Below are 15,364 nucleotides of genomic sequence, written 5' to 3'. Positions count from 1 at the left end.
TGTTATGATACGTTTCCAAACTGCTGGAATACGTTTCCAAATTGCTTTTATTTGACTTGCATAATGCATACTTTGGTGCTCTGCTAGAATGCGTTCCCAATAGGCTTTACATTTTTGTAATTATATCAGCACCTGTGGGGCCCTTTTTTTAATATAAAGTTGAAATTGAGAAATCATTTTCCCTAAAATCTGTTTTCTATCAAAGCCAACAAAGCCTTTGTGAATAATCAACCTAATTCCACTTAGACTACGTTTTTTTGATGAATAATGTGATTAAAAAATATTTCCTTTATCTGTATGGGAAAAAACTTAAGTCAAAAAAAGAAAAAAGGAAAGTACGAGGTGAAGCTTGTCGGAGAGAAATTGAGAAGATACAAATTTATGTAATTTTTAGATTCATTTTGAATATGTAATTTTACAATAGCAAATTTCTCAATATTTAATCAGCAAGAAACTAAGTTAGGAAAGTCTTCTCTCAAGACTATACCCTAACTTATCTTAAGAAATAAAATAAAAAAACTTAGCATCTAAATTAGGGTTAATGTTTACATAGCCTATAATTTGATGGCCTATAGCTACAACATCATCTGCTGCACGATTAGCTTCTCGATAGACATGGCAAGAAAAAACAACATCGAAGTGAGCCAGCAACTTCTTGACGTCATTCATTAGCAATTTGAAGTGAATGGTGGCTTTGGACTGGACTTGTTGAACCATGATAGTCTCTTCCTACAATCAGGACCTACAGAACTGAACACCACAAATACCAATCAGCTGCAGAGTTGACAAGAAGCCTAGTAGTGGCAATACGACAAGGTCGGATCAAGCTAAATCCAACATAACACATTTAATTCATGTAATACATCAAGAAAACACAATATTGTTGATCCATACTTTTTTCACACCATTTCTTGGCGATGATAATACTTAATTTGGCATGACGGACACTATAAGTCATCCTGATATTAAGTGCAATTGGCATCAATTAATGACCCCGACAGAAAGAGCAAACTACTTAGCAATAATAAAGCCAGATTTCCCAAGCCCTTAAAATAGCATGGGTATGGCGAAGGGTGATGCAAAGGATAGCTATCAGAGTTTGAGCACTACTCACGAACCAAGGAATAAACTTCCAAGTACATCCTTGTAAGATCATTGGACGAAAAGTTCGCTGATAAATTAATCTCCACAAGGAAGAAAAGGATAGGGCAAGAGAACATATAACAATTACTATATAGCCCTGGACAGATACTTTTTACAAACCTGAAAGCATATATTGAATGGTCTGTGAATGATTAAATGTGACAAACAAACAACAACAAAGGGAATGGGGCCTGTTCATTCCCTTTCCCTTTGATTATTAACCCTAACCAAACGGCCCCTAAATGTCATTGGTTAGTTTCTACCTACCTTGGTCCTTGCAAACACCCAGAGCGCTATTTGCTTGCTGTCCCTTGAAAGAAAGTGTTGAAGCACCACTCAGTGGACCTTGAAAAGAACATGTGGTATGTGCAGAATTTGGGCACCAATTTATTTTGAGATATTGCGTAGCTGACTCAATATTTCAGCAAGATCAGTAGGTGGAGGGCATGAAAAATGCATGTATTTGCCAGTACATGGATGCTTAAACCTAAAAAAATAGTAACAATATTAGGAACTTCGCAACTATTGCTCAAATTTAGAACGGGAAGTACAATAATTAGATTTTACTTCTCACCCAAGAACCATAGCATGGAGGCAGGGCCTTTCTATGCTGGAAACCAGATCACTGAGCTGTAAATGACATGTGGATGGGGTTCTTGGTCGAAGTAACGATAAGGCCATATCCTTGGTCCCACCATACAATTCATCTCCCAGTAATGGAATGCCTATGTACTTTGCATGCACCCGAATCTTCATCAAATACAAGGACACATACATGGCAAATGTAATGAGCTCAGACCAACTTATAGAGTAGATCACAAAGAAAGATCTGTGTACATTACAGAGTACAAACTAATGGTAGCACTGAAAAGTAAGTACACTTGAGGCAAAGTAATATGGCAAGGGAACCTTCAATATTGTTCCAACAAAAGGGAATTTAACATCTCCTAAGTCTTATAATAAAACACAACATATTATTGAGCACACTATGCACATAGAATTTTTCAACTTTATTCTGGAATTGCAGCACAAGATTTATACACACATATGACAAATCCATCTAACCAAGTAAATGTTGGAATCTGATGACGGCTTTGATTGATTTTTGCACATTAGTGATGCTTCTTTTCAGTGATGCTTAGTCTCAGTTGTTTCACCTTAAGTGTTAAGACATCCAATGAAATTTGAAAGGGCATAATTTTCTTTCTTTATTTTTTAAGTTTTTTTTAACCTTTTTTTTGGTGTACAGAGAACCACAAGAGCATATGATGTAAGTGGAATTTGAACTCAATTTTTAGGTACCACCCTCTAAGACTTCAACTGACTAAACTAGATGGTATCCTTTGATAGGCACTTAGGCTGTCTGTATGGCAATTGGCAATTGGAATAACAAGATTCTTGTAAACCACAAGAATGATAATCATATGATGATTTCCCTAGAGTGCTATACTAAAAACTATGTTAGCAAACTTAAAGACAAGAGAAACAAAACATGCCTAGTCACCAATTCACCATCTTTCAAATCTCAGAAGTCAATACCAGATTTGGAATGCAGAATACATCTAAAATAGTGAGCAGTTGAGCATATCAACACCTTCATCAATTCTCTATTTTAATGGGCCAGAGAAATGGGAGTTCTGCAGTACTTTTTATACCTGATGTGTACGCCCAGTTTCTAATCTCCATTCAACTAATGCTGCACCTCCATTAGCTAATACTTCAAGTACTTTGTACCTGCAGACACAAGACAAAGGAAAGAAAAAATTTAAAATTTGAAGGTATTACAGGTGCATCAATTAATAAAATTGTTAGATAAATACCAAAGCAGGAGTCATTGACTTATATGATTGATTCAAACACAAATGTTATTAGAACATTTCTCAACCCAACCTGAAATACATAGACCCTATACCAAAAGTTACACATCTGACCCATTTCATGGTGTTATACACAATGTCTACCAAATTCATCAACCTGTCTTAGATGATGTATCACTATATATCTTTAGGTATTTGTAACAAATAAATATAGGCAAGACTGGGGTCGGGTCAAGAAAGAAACACAATTAATTTAGGGTGTAAAAGGGAAGTTTAATACCCCCCCGCAGCCCCCATTTCAAAGGAAAATACCCTATTTCCAAAAGGAAAAATTATCCAGCTAACAGAATTGCAAGTTTGCAACCTTAATTTTTGTCATAATCATCACATGTCAAATTTCTTGTAATGATCAGCCTTTTCCTATTACTCATTCTCTTTACCTTTTTTTTTTTTATTTCATAAAACTTAACAATAGGAAATACAAAATACAGTAATGACCATGGTGATAGTTGTTGTATTGCTGAAGTGGAAGCTGGGAGGAGTTACATTTATTTTTCAGGGTTGTTGTGGCATAAAATGGCTTAGAAGATTCACTTCATAATTGCAATTTGAGAGGTTTTAACATTTTTCAAAACATTTTCCATAAAAAAATAAGAAATAAAAAATTAAAGAATACTTGTGGTGAGCAGATGACCACAATATAAGTGCAAATTATCTTTACACAATTATTATGGTTTTTGCATACAAGTTTGAAGAGTATATATAAGCTATAATTACATTTTCTATTATGGTACTCCCACCAACTATTGACTTCTACATTATTCACATATCTTACTCTAAACCACACTTTTTTTTACTAATAAAAAACACATGTTATCTTGTACAATATTATTGGATTTGTCTCAATGTAAAAAAAAAAAAAAAAAAAAAAAAAAACACAACTTTCTTTAATTTTTATTTAAATATATATAGATATAAATGGTCAAAGTATTCATTGAAAACAAAGAAGTCAATAAGAAATAATAAAAAAAATGGAAGGGGTAGTATTTGATTTTATAAGATTATGACAAAAACTTGGTCAATGGCATTCTCTCCTTTAAAAAATTTTATATTATGAATCAATAAATACTTTTAACAATACTTGTAAAATGGAACGGAGGAAGTATTACATTTGAGTATAGGTAGTTTCCCATTATAACAGACATATAAAGTTATGCTGTATGTATATCAATATATGAGCCTATGAGGCACTATGTTGTAGACACTAGCCGAATTTTGTTTAAGTCATTTGAAGCAAAATTTTGATTTTTTTTTCTTCTTCTGTGAGACAGTGAAAGGATCTTAAAAACATTATTATGCAGTGTAGAGACATAATTTACCTACTTGCAGCATGTCTCGCAGGTCCAGCTTTATTTCCAGTAGCAGCAGTCATCCGAATTCGATTATTTAGATCACGACCAATTGGCACCTCAACGCGGTCAGAAGCTGAAGTAGGCACCCCAGAAGTGATACTTAAGTAAACTCTGGTCACTGTATGGGCCTTAAATTGCTCTGCCAAATGAGCATGAGAATGTTCATCCTGTCAACAGCACATAAGTTTTACAAAATTCATAATTATGTGAACCATTTTCATCTCTTCAGTTGCAATAGAAACTAAACATCCTGTAAAATTTTATAAATTTTACCTTAGCAACAACCAGCAATCCACTAGTGCCTTTGTCTAGCCTATGCACTATCCCAGGGCGAATTGAACAGGATGCATCTTCAGAAGTAGTTTGATCTGTAGGATGGACGTCTATATTGAGATCATCCTCAGACACATCATCTGCCTCAGAAAGCCACCCAACATCAGTTAATGCAACATTGGGGAGACTGCAATGGTTCAAAATTGCATTAACAAGTGTGCCCCTTGGATTTCCAGGTGCAGGATGGACAACCTAATCACAGTATAGATATTAACGGTATTAAATCTGTACCATATACTTATAATTTACAAATTTTGATGTTTCTCATCCATCTCAAAAGCAAAGAATCTCACAAATACTCTTTGCATGATCTACCCATGTTTCTCTTCATTAGTCCTATTTAACTTTTTATTAGGCCAAAAAAAAAACCTCACAATTACGCCCAAGAAAAAAATAAATAAATAAAATAAAAAAAGAAAAGAAAAAGAAAACAAACAAAACTTGATATTATGAAACGATGCATTGGGATGACTATTTATCGAAAGAGTATAAGATACTAATTGCATTGGAATCTAATATCATTCCAAACAAGACAAAATAATGAAGCAAAAGGAGAAGTATACTGATGTACAGATGTAGACACACAAACAAATGCCCGAATCTGACAGCTAACAACTTTCAAAGCTAGAATGGGCATCATCACACTAAATACAAGAGTCATCACAAATCATCTACATGCGTGATTCTGGAATATTTTGATGATATTTCATTTACTTTCTGGAAGCCAATTATCAATAAAATTTCTAGTAGTTCTTCCAACAGGAATAAGCTCTCATAAGGTGCATGACAAACATTAACATCTTTTTTTTTTTTTTTTTTTTATAATATCTGTACCAGAATCAGATTACTACATGTCTTTTATCAAGGACATAATTTCTATATAAACCCTTTTGAATAAATTCTAATTACGTATATACATGATAAGTTCAGCAAGATTTGACATCTATCACACGTCAGCAGTTGCAAAGGGCTATATGTAGGATGAGATCTTTTTTTATTTTTTATGAATTGGATTAAAGAGGTATGTGGATATAGTAGTCACATAACAGTTCCTTAAATCCTCATACAGCAGTAGAAACCTTAGAACGCTTATGTGATGAACAACCTCATTTCAAAACACAATAAGCTCCCAATGAATAATAAAGCACGTAAATTTTAATAAATAGGTAACACAGCTAATTAATGGAGTATGAAAGACCATCAACAAACTATGACATAAGAATACTTACCATATGTGGAGGTTTATTCACAACTAAAACATGATCATCCTCATAAGTAATGTCCAAAGGTATATCCTCTGCATCAGCCCTCAATGGTTGCAGTTTTGCTATAGTGCAGTTGATTTCATCCCCTGTTCTAACACCATATGATACCTGCAAAAACAATGACCACCCTATTGAGAATTTCAACAAGACAAAACTTACTATATTATACCCTAAACAATAGATGACATTTCTATATTAGACTGTCCCTTAAAAATTTACTTTTTTTGTTGGTTTATTATTGACAAATGACGGAGAGATCTCTTTGATTTACAAAACTCTCACAAATGAAGTAGCATAATCGCAATCAAACCAAAAAAATATATCTTATCCAATGATTGAATATTCAATGACCATGGTTATATATTTCATCATTCTTATTGTCACAGTGAAATTTTCGCTAACTGTGATGGCGTTAGAAACACTAACCAGCCTAACTTCTCACACTAACTTTATATATGAACACACAATATAATAAACACGATTGAACATATAGAACACTTAGGATATAACACAAAGCATACTTTTATTAATATCATCAATAACGTATTTACACAATAGTTTTTGGATGCCTTGGACAGACCCCAAGGTCATCTATTTATAGGCAAAGAAGGACAAACCCCTCCAATGAGAATAGACACTAATCGCGCATGCATGCCAAGTGGCACTCATGCAATTAACTGTAATCTAATACAAGTCAGCAATCCTAACCAACCGTCGCGAATCGCCACCATCATCACTCATGTCTCTTCGCTCCATTCAAAATGCCTTTGCCCATAAATCCTCATCCACAATGTGAAGTGTCGCTTCGCCTTGGATGAGCATCCAATCCTTATTCATAGATCGTAACCGTTTGCATAAATGTCATCCAACTCCAACCAACGCCTAGCTTCGCATTCCATAGCATCCCTTCACATACGGAATAACTTCCAACATCAGTGCCAACTCCCACTAGGCATTGCACCCAGGTGCTGCCGAGCGTCGCGTCGCTTTGGTGTACCGTGCCGTCGTAGCGACGCCGGTGCCCAACCGACACGTCGCTTTGCAGCCACGCCAAGCACGTACCAGCAAAGGCTCGCCACGAGCCTTCGCTCAAACCCAAGTCACTTAGCCCACTAAGTTACCAAGCAAACCTTGTGCCCAAGTCCTAGATAGCCCACGCCACACTTAGAACCATGCATCATGGCCTTAGCCAATAATGCGCCCATGGCCGCACCAAGCCATGAGAGATACCTTCCCCCTATAGAGCTTTATATTGCTCTACGCTTGTAAACCTAGTGAACACACCAGTGACAGAAACACAATAATGGATTATTGGCCCCAACCCTTGGTCCAACGTCCATCCAATGCACCTTAGCTTACCAAGCTAATATATAGAGGCAACCATATGCTTTTATTTACTTATTAACCACACCATCGGGTCATATAGTAATATGTACAAGGCCTAGCACCTAGCCAAGTCGTAGTGTGCCTTTGCCTAGGCACGCCGCACGCCATGCCGCGCATGGCCCAATAGGGGTCTTACAATTCTCCCCCACTTGAAGATCTTGCCTCGTTAAGTACTTTTCAATCTGAGCCTCGAATTGCCATAACGTAGTATCACGTTCCCACGAAGTCTCCGCTTTGGAAAATTCTTCCACTGCACCATGTACTCAACTTGGCGGTTTTTCTTACTTTGCCCAACATTCTTCGATCTAGAATCTTTTCCACTTCCTTAGTGAATTGTTTCCGGATCGTTGGTGGGTTCCTTTTTGAGGCGGGATGCAAACCTTCCGCATCCTCGTAATAAGGCTTCAAATAGCTAACATGGAAGGTTGGGTGCACCTTGAATATCTCTGGTACTTGCAACTGATATGCAACAACACCCACTTTCTTCAACACCTCAAATGGACCATCGTACCTTAGGATCAAAACCATTTGCGCCGTTTTGGTGCTAATCATTTTCCAAATCTGAGGGGCAAGTTTCAGCAACACTTTATCCCCAACGTTAAACTCTAACGGACGTCTTCCCTTATCAACGTACTTCTTCATGCGATGAGAGGCCTTTTCTAGGCTGTCTCTCACCTATTCCATCAACTCTTGATAATTTGTAGCAAAGCGATGCGCTACGGGCAGCCCACATATTTGCTATGCTTTATGACCTCATGCGGCGTAAGTGGCTGCCAACCCATAGCAAGTTTAAAGGGACTCATTCTCGTTGCCGAACTCTTATGGAGGTTATAGCAAAACTGAGTAAAATCTAACAACTCCAGCCAATTCTTTTGAGAGGCTATGACATAATGTCTTAGATATTCTTCTAGCAAACCATTGATGCGTTTCATTTGCCCATCCGTTTGTGGATGATTGGCAGTCGAGAATTTTAATTCCGATCCCAACAAATTAAATGAAGCAACCCAAAAACGACCAGTTTACCGTGTATCCCTATCACTAACAATATCTTGCTGTAAACCAAAATATTTAACAACATGCCCAAGAAATAGCTTCGCTGCCTCCTTGGCAGGACACGCATTAGAAGCCGGGGTAAACACAGAATACTTCAAAAATCTACCACCACCATGATAGATTTCTGCTTGTTCACGTTAGAACCCCCGAAATAAAATCCATCGAAACTAAAACCCATGGCTTCTCCGGAATGGACTATGGTTGCAATAAGCCTGCTTCCTTGCGACGCACAGTCTTGTCCAATTGGCACACATGACATGACTTCACATATGCCTCCACTTCCGCCAACATTCTAGGCCAAAAATAACTGCGTTCCAATAATGCTTGCGCCCTTTCCCTTCCCGGGTGTCCGGCCCATACAACATCATGGACCGAGCTTAACAATTCTTGACGTAATTTCCCAGATGGGAAGTACTAACGCCCTCCTTGTGCTAGCAACAACCCGTTTTCTAGCCAATGCTTCGCACATAACCTTCTTTCACTTGCTCACATAACTTAACATATTCCGCATTGTCATTGCACTCATCCCGGACACGCTGTGTAAAATCAGATTGCACGCTAGTAAGGGCCGCAAACACTTCTTGCGTTTTCCTATTTAGTGCATCCGATACACTATTATGGCGTCCAAGTTTGTGGTGCCAAGCAAAGTCATATTCTTCAAAAAAAACTCCATCCATCGAGCTTGCTTTAGCGACGTCTTTTTTGATTGAAAGAATGTATTCGCTACATTATCCGTCAAAACTGTAAATTCCATCCATCGAACGATTTATCAAACTCCGGAAGTTTGAGCACTAGTTCAGATGAAATAGCCAACTTCAAACTCTTGAAAGCATCTTCACACTTTTCTAAACATGCCCACACTTGACCCTTCTTCAACAAATCAGTGAGTGGCGTCACTTTTTGACAATAGCCCTTAATAAATTTTCGATAATAATTGGCTAGACCCAAAAAAGATCGCAACTGTGGGACAGATTTGGGATGTTCCCAATTGACAATCGCCTTCACTTTGTTTTCATCTATCCGAACTCTTCCTTTGCTAATTTTGTGACCAAGGAACATAATTTCGGTTCTTGCAAACTCGCACTTTTCCTTTTTCACATATAACTCATACTTCCTTAACTATTCGAAAACTAACCTAAGATGATTAACATGTTCATCAAAACTGTTCGAATTCACAACAATGTCGTCTAAATAAACGACACAAAAACTATCAAGATACTCGTAAAGAACATTATTCATTAAGTTACAGAAAGTAAACGCGGCATTGGTTAGCCCAAACGGCATTACAAGAAATTCATATGAAACATATCTAGTTACACAAGTAGTTTTGGGATCATCACCCTCCTTAATTCTAACTTGCCAATAACCAAAACGTAAATCAAGTTTGGTAAAATAAGTAGCCTTTGACAACCTATCAAATAAATCTTCCGTCCTTGGAATGGGATACTTATTCTTTACCGTTACCTTGTTTAGCGCACGATAATCAACACACATGCGCATCGATCCATCGGCCTTCTTTTGAAACAGCACTCGCGCACCATATGGAGCCTTAGATGGCTTAGCCAACATCCAAAAGCTCATTAAGGTGTTTGCGCAATTCGGCCAGATGGCCCTATCCAATACGGTGCCTTAGCAGGTGGCCTCGTACTGGCCTCCAACTCTATCGCATGATCCACTTCGCGCCTTGGTGGAAGTCTTTTGGGCAGATCTCCAGGCATCAAACCCTCAAATTCCTTCAACAAATCAGCGATTTCATCTGGTACTTCAACGACCACATCTTTCTTCATTTCAACCAAAGCGGCCAAGAACGTGGGTTCACCCCATTTAACACCCTTCTTAACCTGCATGGTTGACAATAAACTATCAGTTGAAGTAACATTTGCAGTAGATAACCTGTAAGGGACAAAGCAAAGATATGCTTCACCAGTTATCATAACACCGCCCAAATAGGGCGCAACCATCAACTTTGCTTGCTTGAAAAATTTGTTGCCAAGAACTGACTCATAGTCGTTCATTTCCACAGCAAGCAACTCAAACGTTCCTTTCCATGCCCCCATTTTGACATGGACGTCTTTCACAATACCAACGGAATCTGCAGCGGCAGAATTCACCGTGTTGATCATATGCAAAGATGGTTGAACTTTCAATCTCATCTTCCGAATTAGACCACCCTTCAGAAAGTTATAGGTAGCCCCAGTGTATATCATAGCCCACATATCAGAACCATTATATTACATAAGGCCATCAACCGGTTCCTTTTATTCACCCTTTCTCGCACTCAATATCTTCATCGTATTCATTCTTAGTGCGACATCGTCTTCTTCTTGTTCTTTTTCCATGGAATCCTCTTCATCACTTGACTCACCCAACAACGCAAAAAGTTGTTGGCGTTTTGGGCAATTACGGGCTATGTGAGGATCTTCGAAAATGAAACACCCGTCGGTGAACCGCGTTTTCTTGTTTGACGAGTTTTCTTCTTTCTTGTCGAATTTCTGACCGACTTATCATTGTTTTGGAAGCCCTTCTTTTTCATGAACTTCCTTTTCTTTGCACGATCATTACCCTTTTCTTTTCTTCCCTTGTTATCAGCAACATTGGAAGGTTTCCAATCGACTAGCGCTTCCGCGACAACAATCGCAGCGTTCAAATCTTGAACCTTCTGCCTTCTCAACTCGGTTTGGGCCCAAGGTTTCAAACCAGACATGAACTAAAACAACTTGCCCTCCTTGGACATGTTACTAATTTCCAACATTAAAGACATGAATTGCTTAACATACTCACGAATGTGATAGTATGCTTCAAGTCTTTCAATTTATCCCTTGCAACCCAAGACGTGTTATTGGACAGGAAATGGAGACGGAAGCAGAGTTGAAGTATCTAAGGTAGGGGTGTAAATGAGCTGAGCCGAGCCGAGTACTACCTTGTTCATATTCAAGTTCATTTAACTTAGGCGAGTTCGAGCACGATCCCGAGCTTTCAAGCGAGCTCAAAAATCTGTTCAAGCTCAGCTCATTTAGAATACTATATGTTTGCGAACGGTTCGTGAACGACTCGTTTATTAACGAGTTGATAAACGAGCGTTTCATGAACATGCTTAGTAATAAACGAGCTTCTCCAATAAATGAGATTTGTAATTTTAACATTTGTAAATCTTAAAATTAGCATAATAATTAAATCCTATTTATAAACCTTAGAATTAAATCTTAATTATTAAAAAATTAAGAATAAAATTAACAATTGTGAATAAATAAATATGTCATGAATATAAATAAACGAGTAGTTCGTGAACATAGATAAATGAGTTGTTCATGAACTTATCTGAACGAGCATATATATGTTCATGTTTAAGCTCCTTTAGTACACGAGCTTCAAATTTTGTTCACACTCGGCTCATTTATTAAATAAACTAACATGAACGAGTTTCAACCGAACTTGAACCTGAGTAGTTAATTGGTCGGCTCGGTTCATTTACACCCTAATCTAAGGGAAGAACTTTATCTTCTTCGCAAAGCGGTCAAAGAGAAAACATCTTCATCTGGGGATCGTGCTAAGGTTCCAGAACCAAAATCGTTCGATGGATATAGGGACTCTAAGACCCTAGAAAAATTCATTTGGGATTTGGAACACTATTTCAAAGTGACCAATTGGGGAGATAGTGGCAAAGTTGATTTGGCCGCACTGTATCCGGTGATGCAAAACTGTGGTGGAGATCTCGCCAAGAAGCAGATAGAGTAGCCAGAAAAGATCCTATATCCTCATGGGATGTAATGAAGGAAGAGATCAGAAAGCAATTTCTGTCTTTGATGTTGAATATTAGTAACATGTCCGAGGAGGACAAGTTGTTTCAGTTCATGTCCGGTTTTTGAAGCCTTTGGCCCAAACCGAGTTGAGAAGGTAGAAGGTTCAAGATTTGAACGCTGCGATTGTTACCGGAGAAGCGCTAGTCGATTGGAAACCGTCCAATGTTGCTGATAACAATGGCGGAAAAGAAAAGGGTAATGATCATGGAAAGAAAAGGAAGTTCATGAAAAAGAAGGCCCGCCAAAACAATGATAAGTCGAGTCAGAAATCCGACAACATGAAAGAAGAAAACTCGTCTAACAAGAAAACGCGGTTCACTGACGAGTGTTTCGTTTGCAAAGGTTCTCACATAGCCCGTAATTGCCCAAAACGCCAACAACTTTCTGCGTTGTTGGGTTGTTAGGTGAGTCAAGTGATGAAAAGGATTCCATGGAAAAGGAATAAGAAGAAGACGATGTCGCACCAAGAATGAATACTTCAACCCATCTCCCTTTGCTTTCCCACTAGATTTTGTATCATTTCATTTATCTCGTTCAATTTTTCAGAAAGTAAACTGACTCACGTGCCGTACTAGGGGGAAGATCATCGTTTCCCAAGCCTAATTACTTTTCGATCTAGGCCAAAGAGGCCTTGTTTTCTTCAAAGAACTTCACCATTGCCTACGATTTTTGAGTGACAGAAGTTTTCGAAAGAATGCTAACTTTGTGGGACTAAGGTTGAGGGCCACTTTGTGGGGGTGGAAGCACTCTCAACGGGACTGGGTCGTTGTGATGGAAATTGATGAGTAACAACAATGACCAGGAAATAAATAATCTAAACCTTCCTCAACACTGTCTTTAACTTGAGAATCAAGTTCCTTCTAACAACGAGACTTCTCTTTCTTTAATCTCTTAATTTCTCTTAAGTTAGAAGCAACACGATAGCAACCTACTTAGCGATCTTCTTAGAAGGAAACATAAAAATGCAACAAGTCTATTGTAAAAACCCGTTGTGATACCAAATTATCACAGTTAAATTTTCGCTAACTATGATGGCGTTAGATACACTAACCAGCCTAACTTCTCACACTAACTTTATATATGAACACACAATATAATAAACACGATAGAACATATAGAACACTTTGGATATAACATAAAGCATACTTTTATTAATATCATTAATAACGTATGTACACAATAGTTTTTGGATGCCTTAGACATACCTTAAGGTCATCTATTTATAGGGAAAGGAGGACAACCCCCTCTAATGCAAATAGACACTAATCACGCATGCATGCCAAGTGGCACTCATGCAATTAACTGTAATCTAATACAAGTCAGCAATCCTAACCAACCGTCGCGGATCGCCACCATCATCACTCATGTCTCCTCACTCCATTCAGAATGCCTTTGCCCATAAACCGTCATCCACAATGTGAATTGTCGCTTTGCCTTGGTTGAGCATCCAATCATTATCCATACATTGCAACCGTTCGCATAACTGTCATCCAACACCAACCAACGCCTTGCTTTGCATTCCATAGCATCCCTTCACATACAGAATAACTTCCAACATCAGTGCCAACTCCCGCTAGGCATTGCACCCACGTGCTGCCTCGTGAGCACCATGCCGGAGATCAAGCGCCGCGTCGCTTCACCACACTGCACTGGTGCCTAAGCGTCGCGTCGCTTTGGTGTACCGTGTTATTGGCTAGGCAACACTTCGTAGCGACGCCGGTGCCTAACTGACACGTCGCTTCGCAGCCACGCCAAGCACGTACCAGCAAAGGCTCGCTCAAACCCAAGTCATTTAGCCCACTAAGTAACCTTGTGCCCAAGTCCTAGATACCTCACGCCACACTTAGAACCATGCATCATGGCCTTAGCCAATGATGCGCCCATGGCCGCACCAAGCCATGAGAGTCCCCCTATAGTTTTTTATATTGCTTAACGCTTGTAAACCTAGTGAACACGCCATTGACAGAAACACAATAATGGACTATTAGCTCCAACCCTTGGTCCAACGTCCATCCAATGAACCTTAGCTTACCAAGCTATTATATAGAGGCAACCATATGCATTTATTTACTTATTAACCACACCATAGGGTCATTTAGTAATATGTACAAGGCCTAGCACCTAGCCAAGCTGTAGTGTGCCTTTGCCTAGGGACGCCATGACGCGCATGGCCCAATAGGGATCTTACACTTATCCTATATGATATAAGATCTATAACGTCATAGTTCTTAATTACTTCGTACGAAGTATACCATACTATAATCTTGATTTGTGTATATACCATCTCCATTATCATTACCATAATATAGTCTTTATTTGTTTTGCATTATATTATATACCACTACCAAATTTACCATAATCATTACCATACAAACCCTTCACCATTGCCACTATTTGTCAGTTCATTACTGCTTACCAAACAAGCATTTCACAGTCTCTAACAACTCGAGTCATCACCGACTCTAATAACACATGTCCATATTACATTATAGCTTGTTCCCATTATCTTTATACCAACAAAGAATACTAGAGATACCAATAAAGCATTTTATATTTATTGGTGTTATTATAGGAGTAGTTTGGTATCATGGTAATACTACTACAACAACAATAACACAACAACAAAGCCTTAGTCCCAAAATGATTGGGAGCCGGCTAACATAAATCGTCATAATACCATCCAAAAACAATAAATTACTAAATTAACAACTAAATTCAATATTAGAATGCAACAATTTGTACAAAAATAATGAATCCAGAAAATGAAATAGAGAAATGGAAGCAGTAACACCTTATCGACAACGCGGCCATTAACGCAGACAAGGCCAGCGCGAATACTGGATTGAACTCTAGCTCTGCTAATTCCATTAATTTTGGAAGAAATCCAAGCGTCAAGCCTAGTTTTAGCGACGCCTTCGACCGTCACTTTCTCCTCCAATTTAACTCCTTCATAGTTGGTTCTTACACCTTCAGCGGAAGAAGTGGTGGAGAAGGCTTTGACGAGAGTTGAAACCCTAAATCGAATTGTTTGGCGCGGAGGAAATTGGCAGAAGGTAGGAGATGAAGTGAGTGACAACATTTTTGTTACCTTTCTATTTCAGAAATTCTACACAAACTAACTGTATGATGACCTGGATTAAACCGGAAGTTTTGGG

At 38.3% G+C, this 15,364-nt stretch overlaps 1 protein-coding gene across 2 annotated transcripts; it reads right to left on the bottom strand.

Annotated features, from left to right (window-relative positions):
- Nucleotides 1-380: 380 nt before the first annotated feature.
- On the bottom strand, nt 381-15,338 carry LOC145613228 (RNA pseudouridine synthase 2, chloroplastic-like). Of its 2 annotated transcripts, XR_014106895.1 has the most exons (8): nt 15,001-15,338; nt 5,935-6,078; nt 4,646-4,897; nt 4,340-4,539; nt 2,799-2,877; nt 1,718-1,893; nt 1,411-1,630; nt 381-750 (listed from the first exon to the last, which is right to left on the bottom strand). XR_014106895.1 is itself a non-coding variant. In XM_081668291.1 (7 exons), exons 1-7 carry the CDS (start codon nt 15,286-15,288, stop codon nt 1,531-1,533), a joined length of 1,239 nt encoding a protein of 412 aa, XP_081524417.1. In that variant the 5' UTR covers nt 15,289-15,338; the 3' UTR covers nt 1,156-1,530. The 2 variants fall into 2 exon arrangements, 1 of the variants encoding a protein (XP_081524417.1); XM_081668291.1 differs by lacking the exon at nt 381-750 and having other exon boundaries at nt 1,156-1,630.
- Nucleotides 15,339-15,364: the final 26 nt, after the last annotated feature.

This window comes from Chenopodium album, chromosome 25 (assembly GCF_948465745.1).
Source record: "Chenopodium album chromosome 25, dcCheAlbu1.1, whole genome shotgun sequence".
Lineage (NCBI taxonomy): Eukaryota > Viridiplantae > Streptophyta > Magnoliopsida > Caryophyllales > Amaranthaceae > Chenopodium > Chenopodium album.
This window is presented reverse-complemented; position numbering and strand designations above follow the sequence as displayed.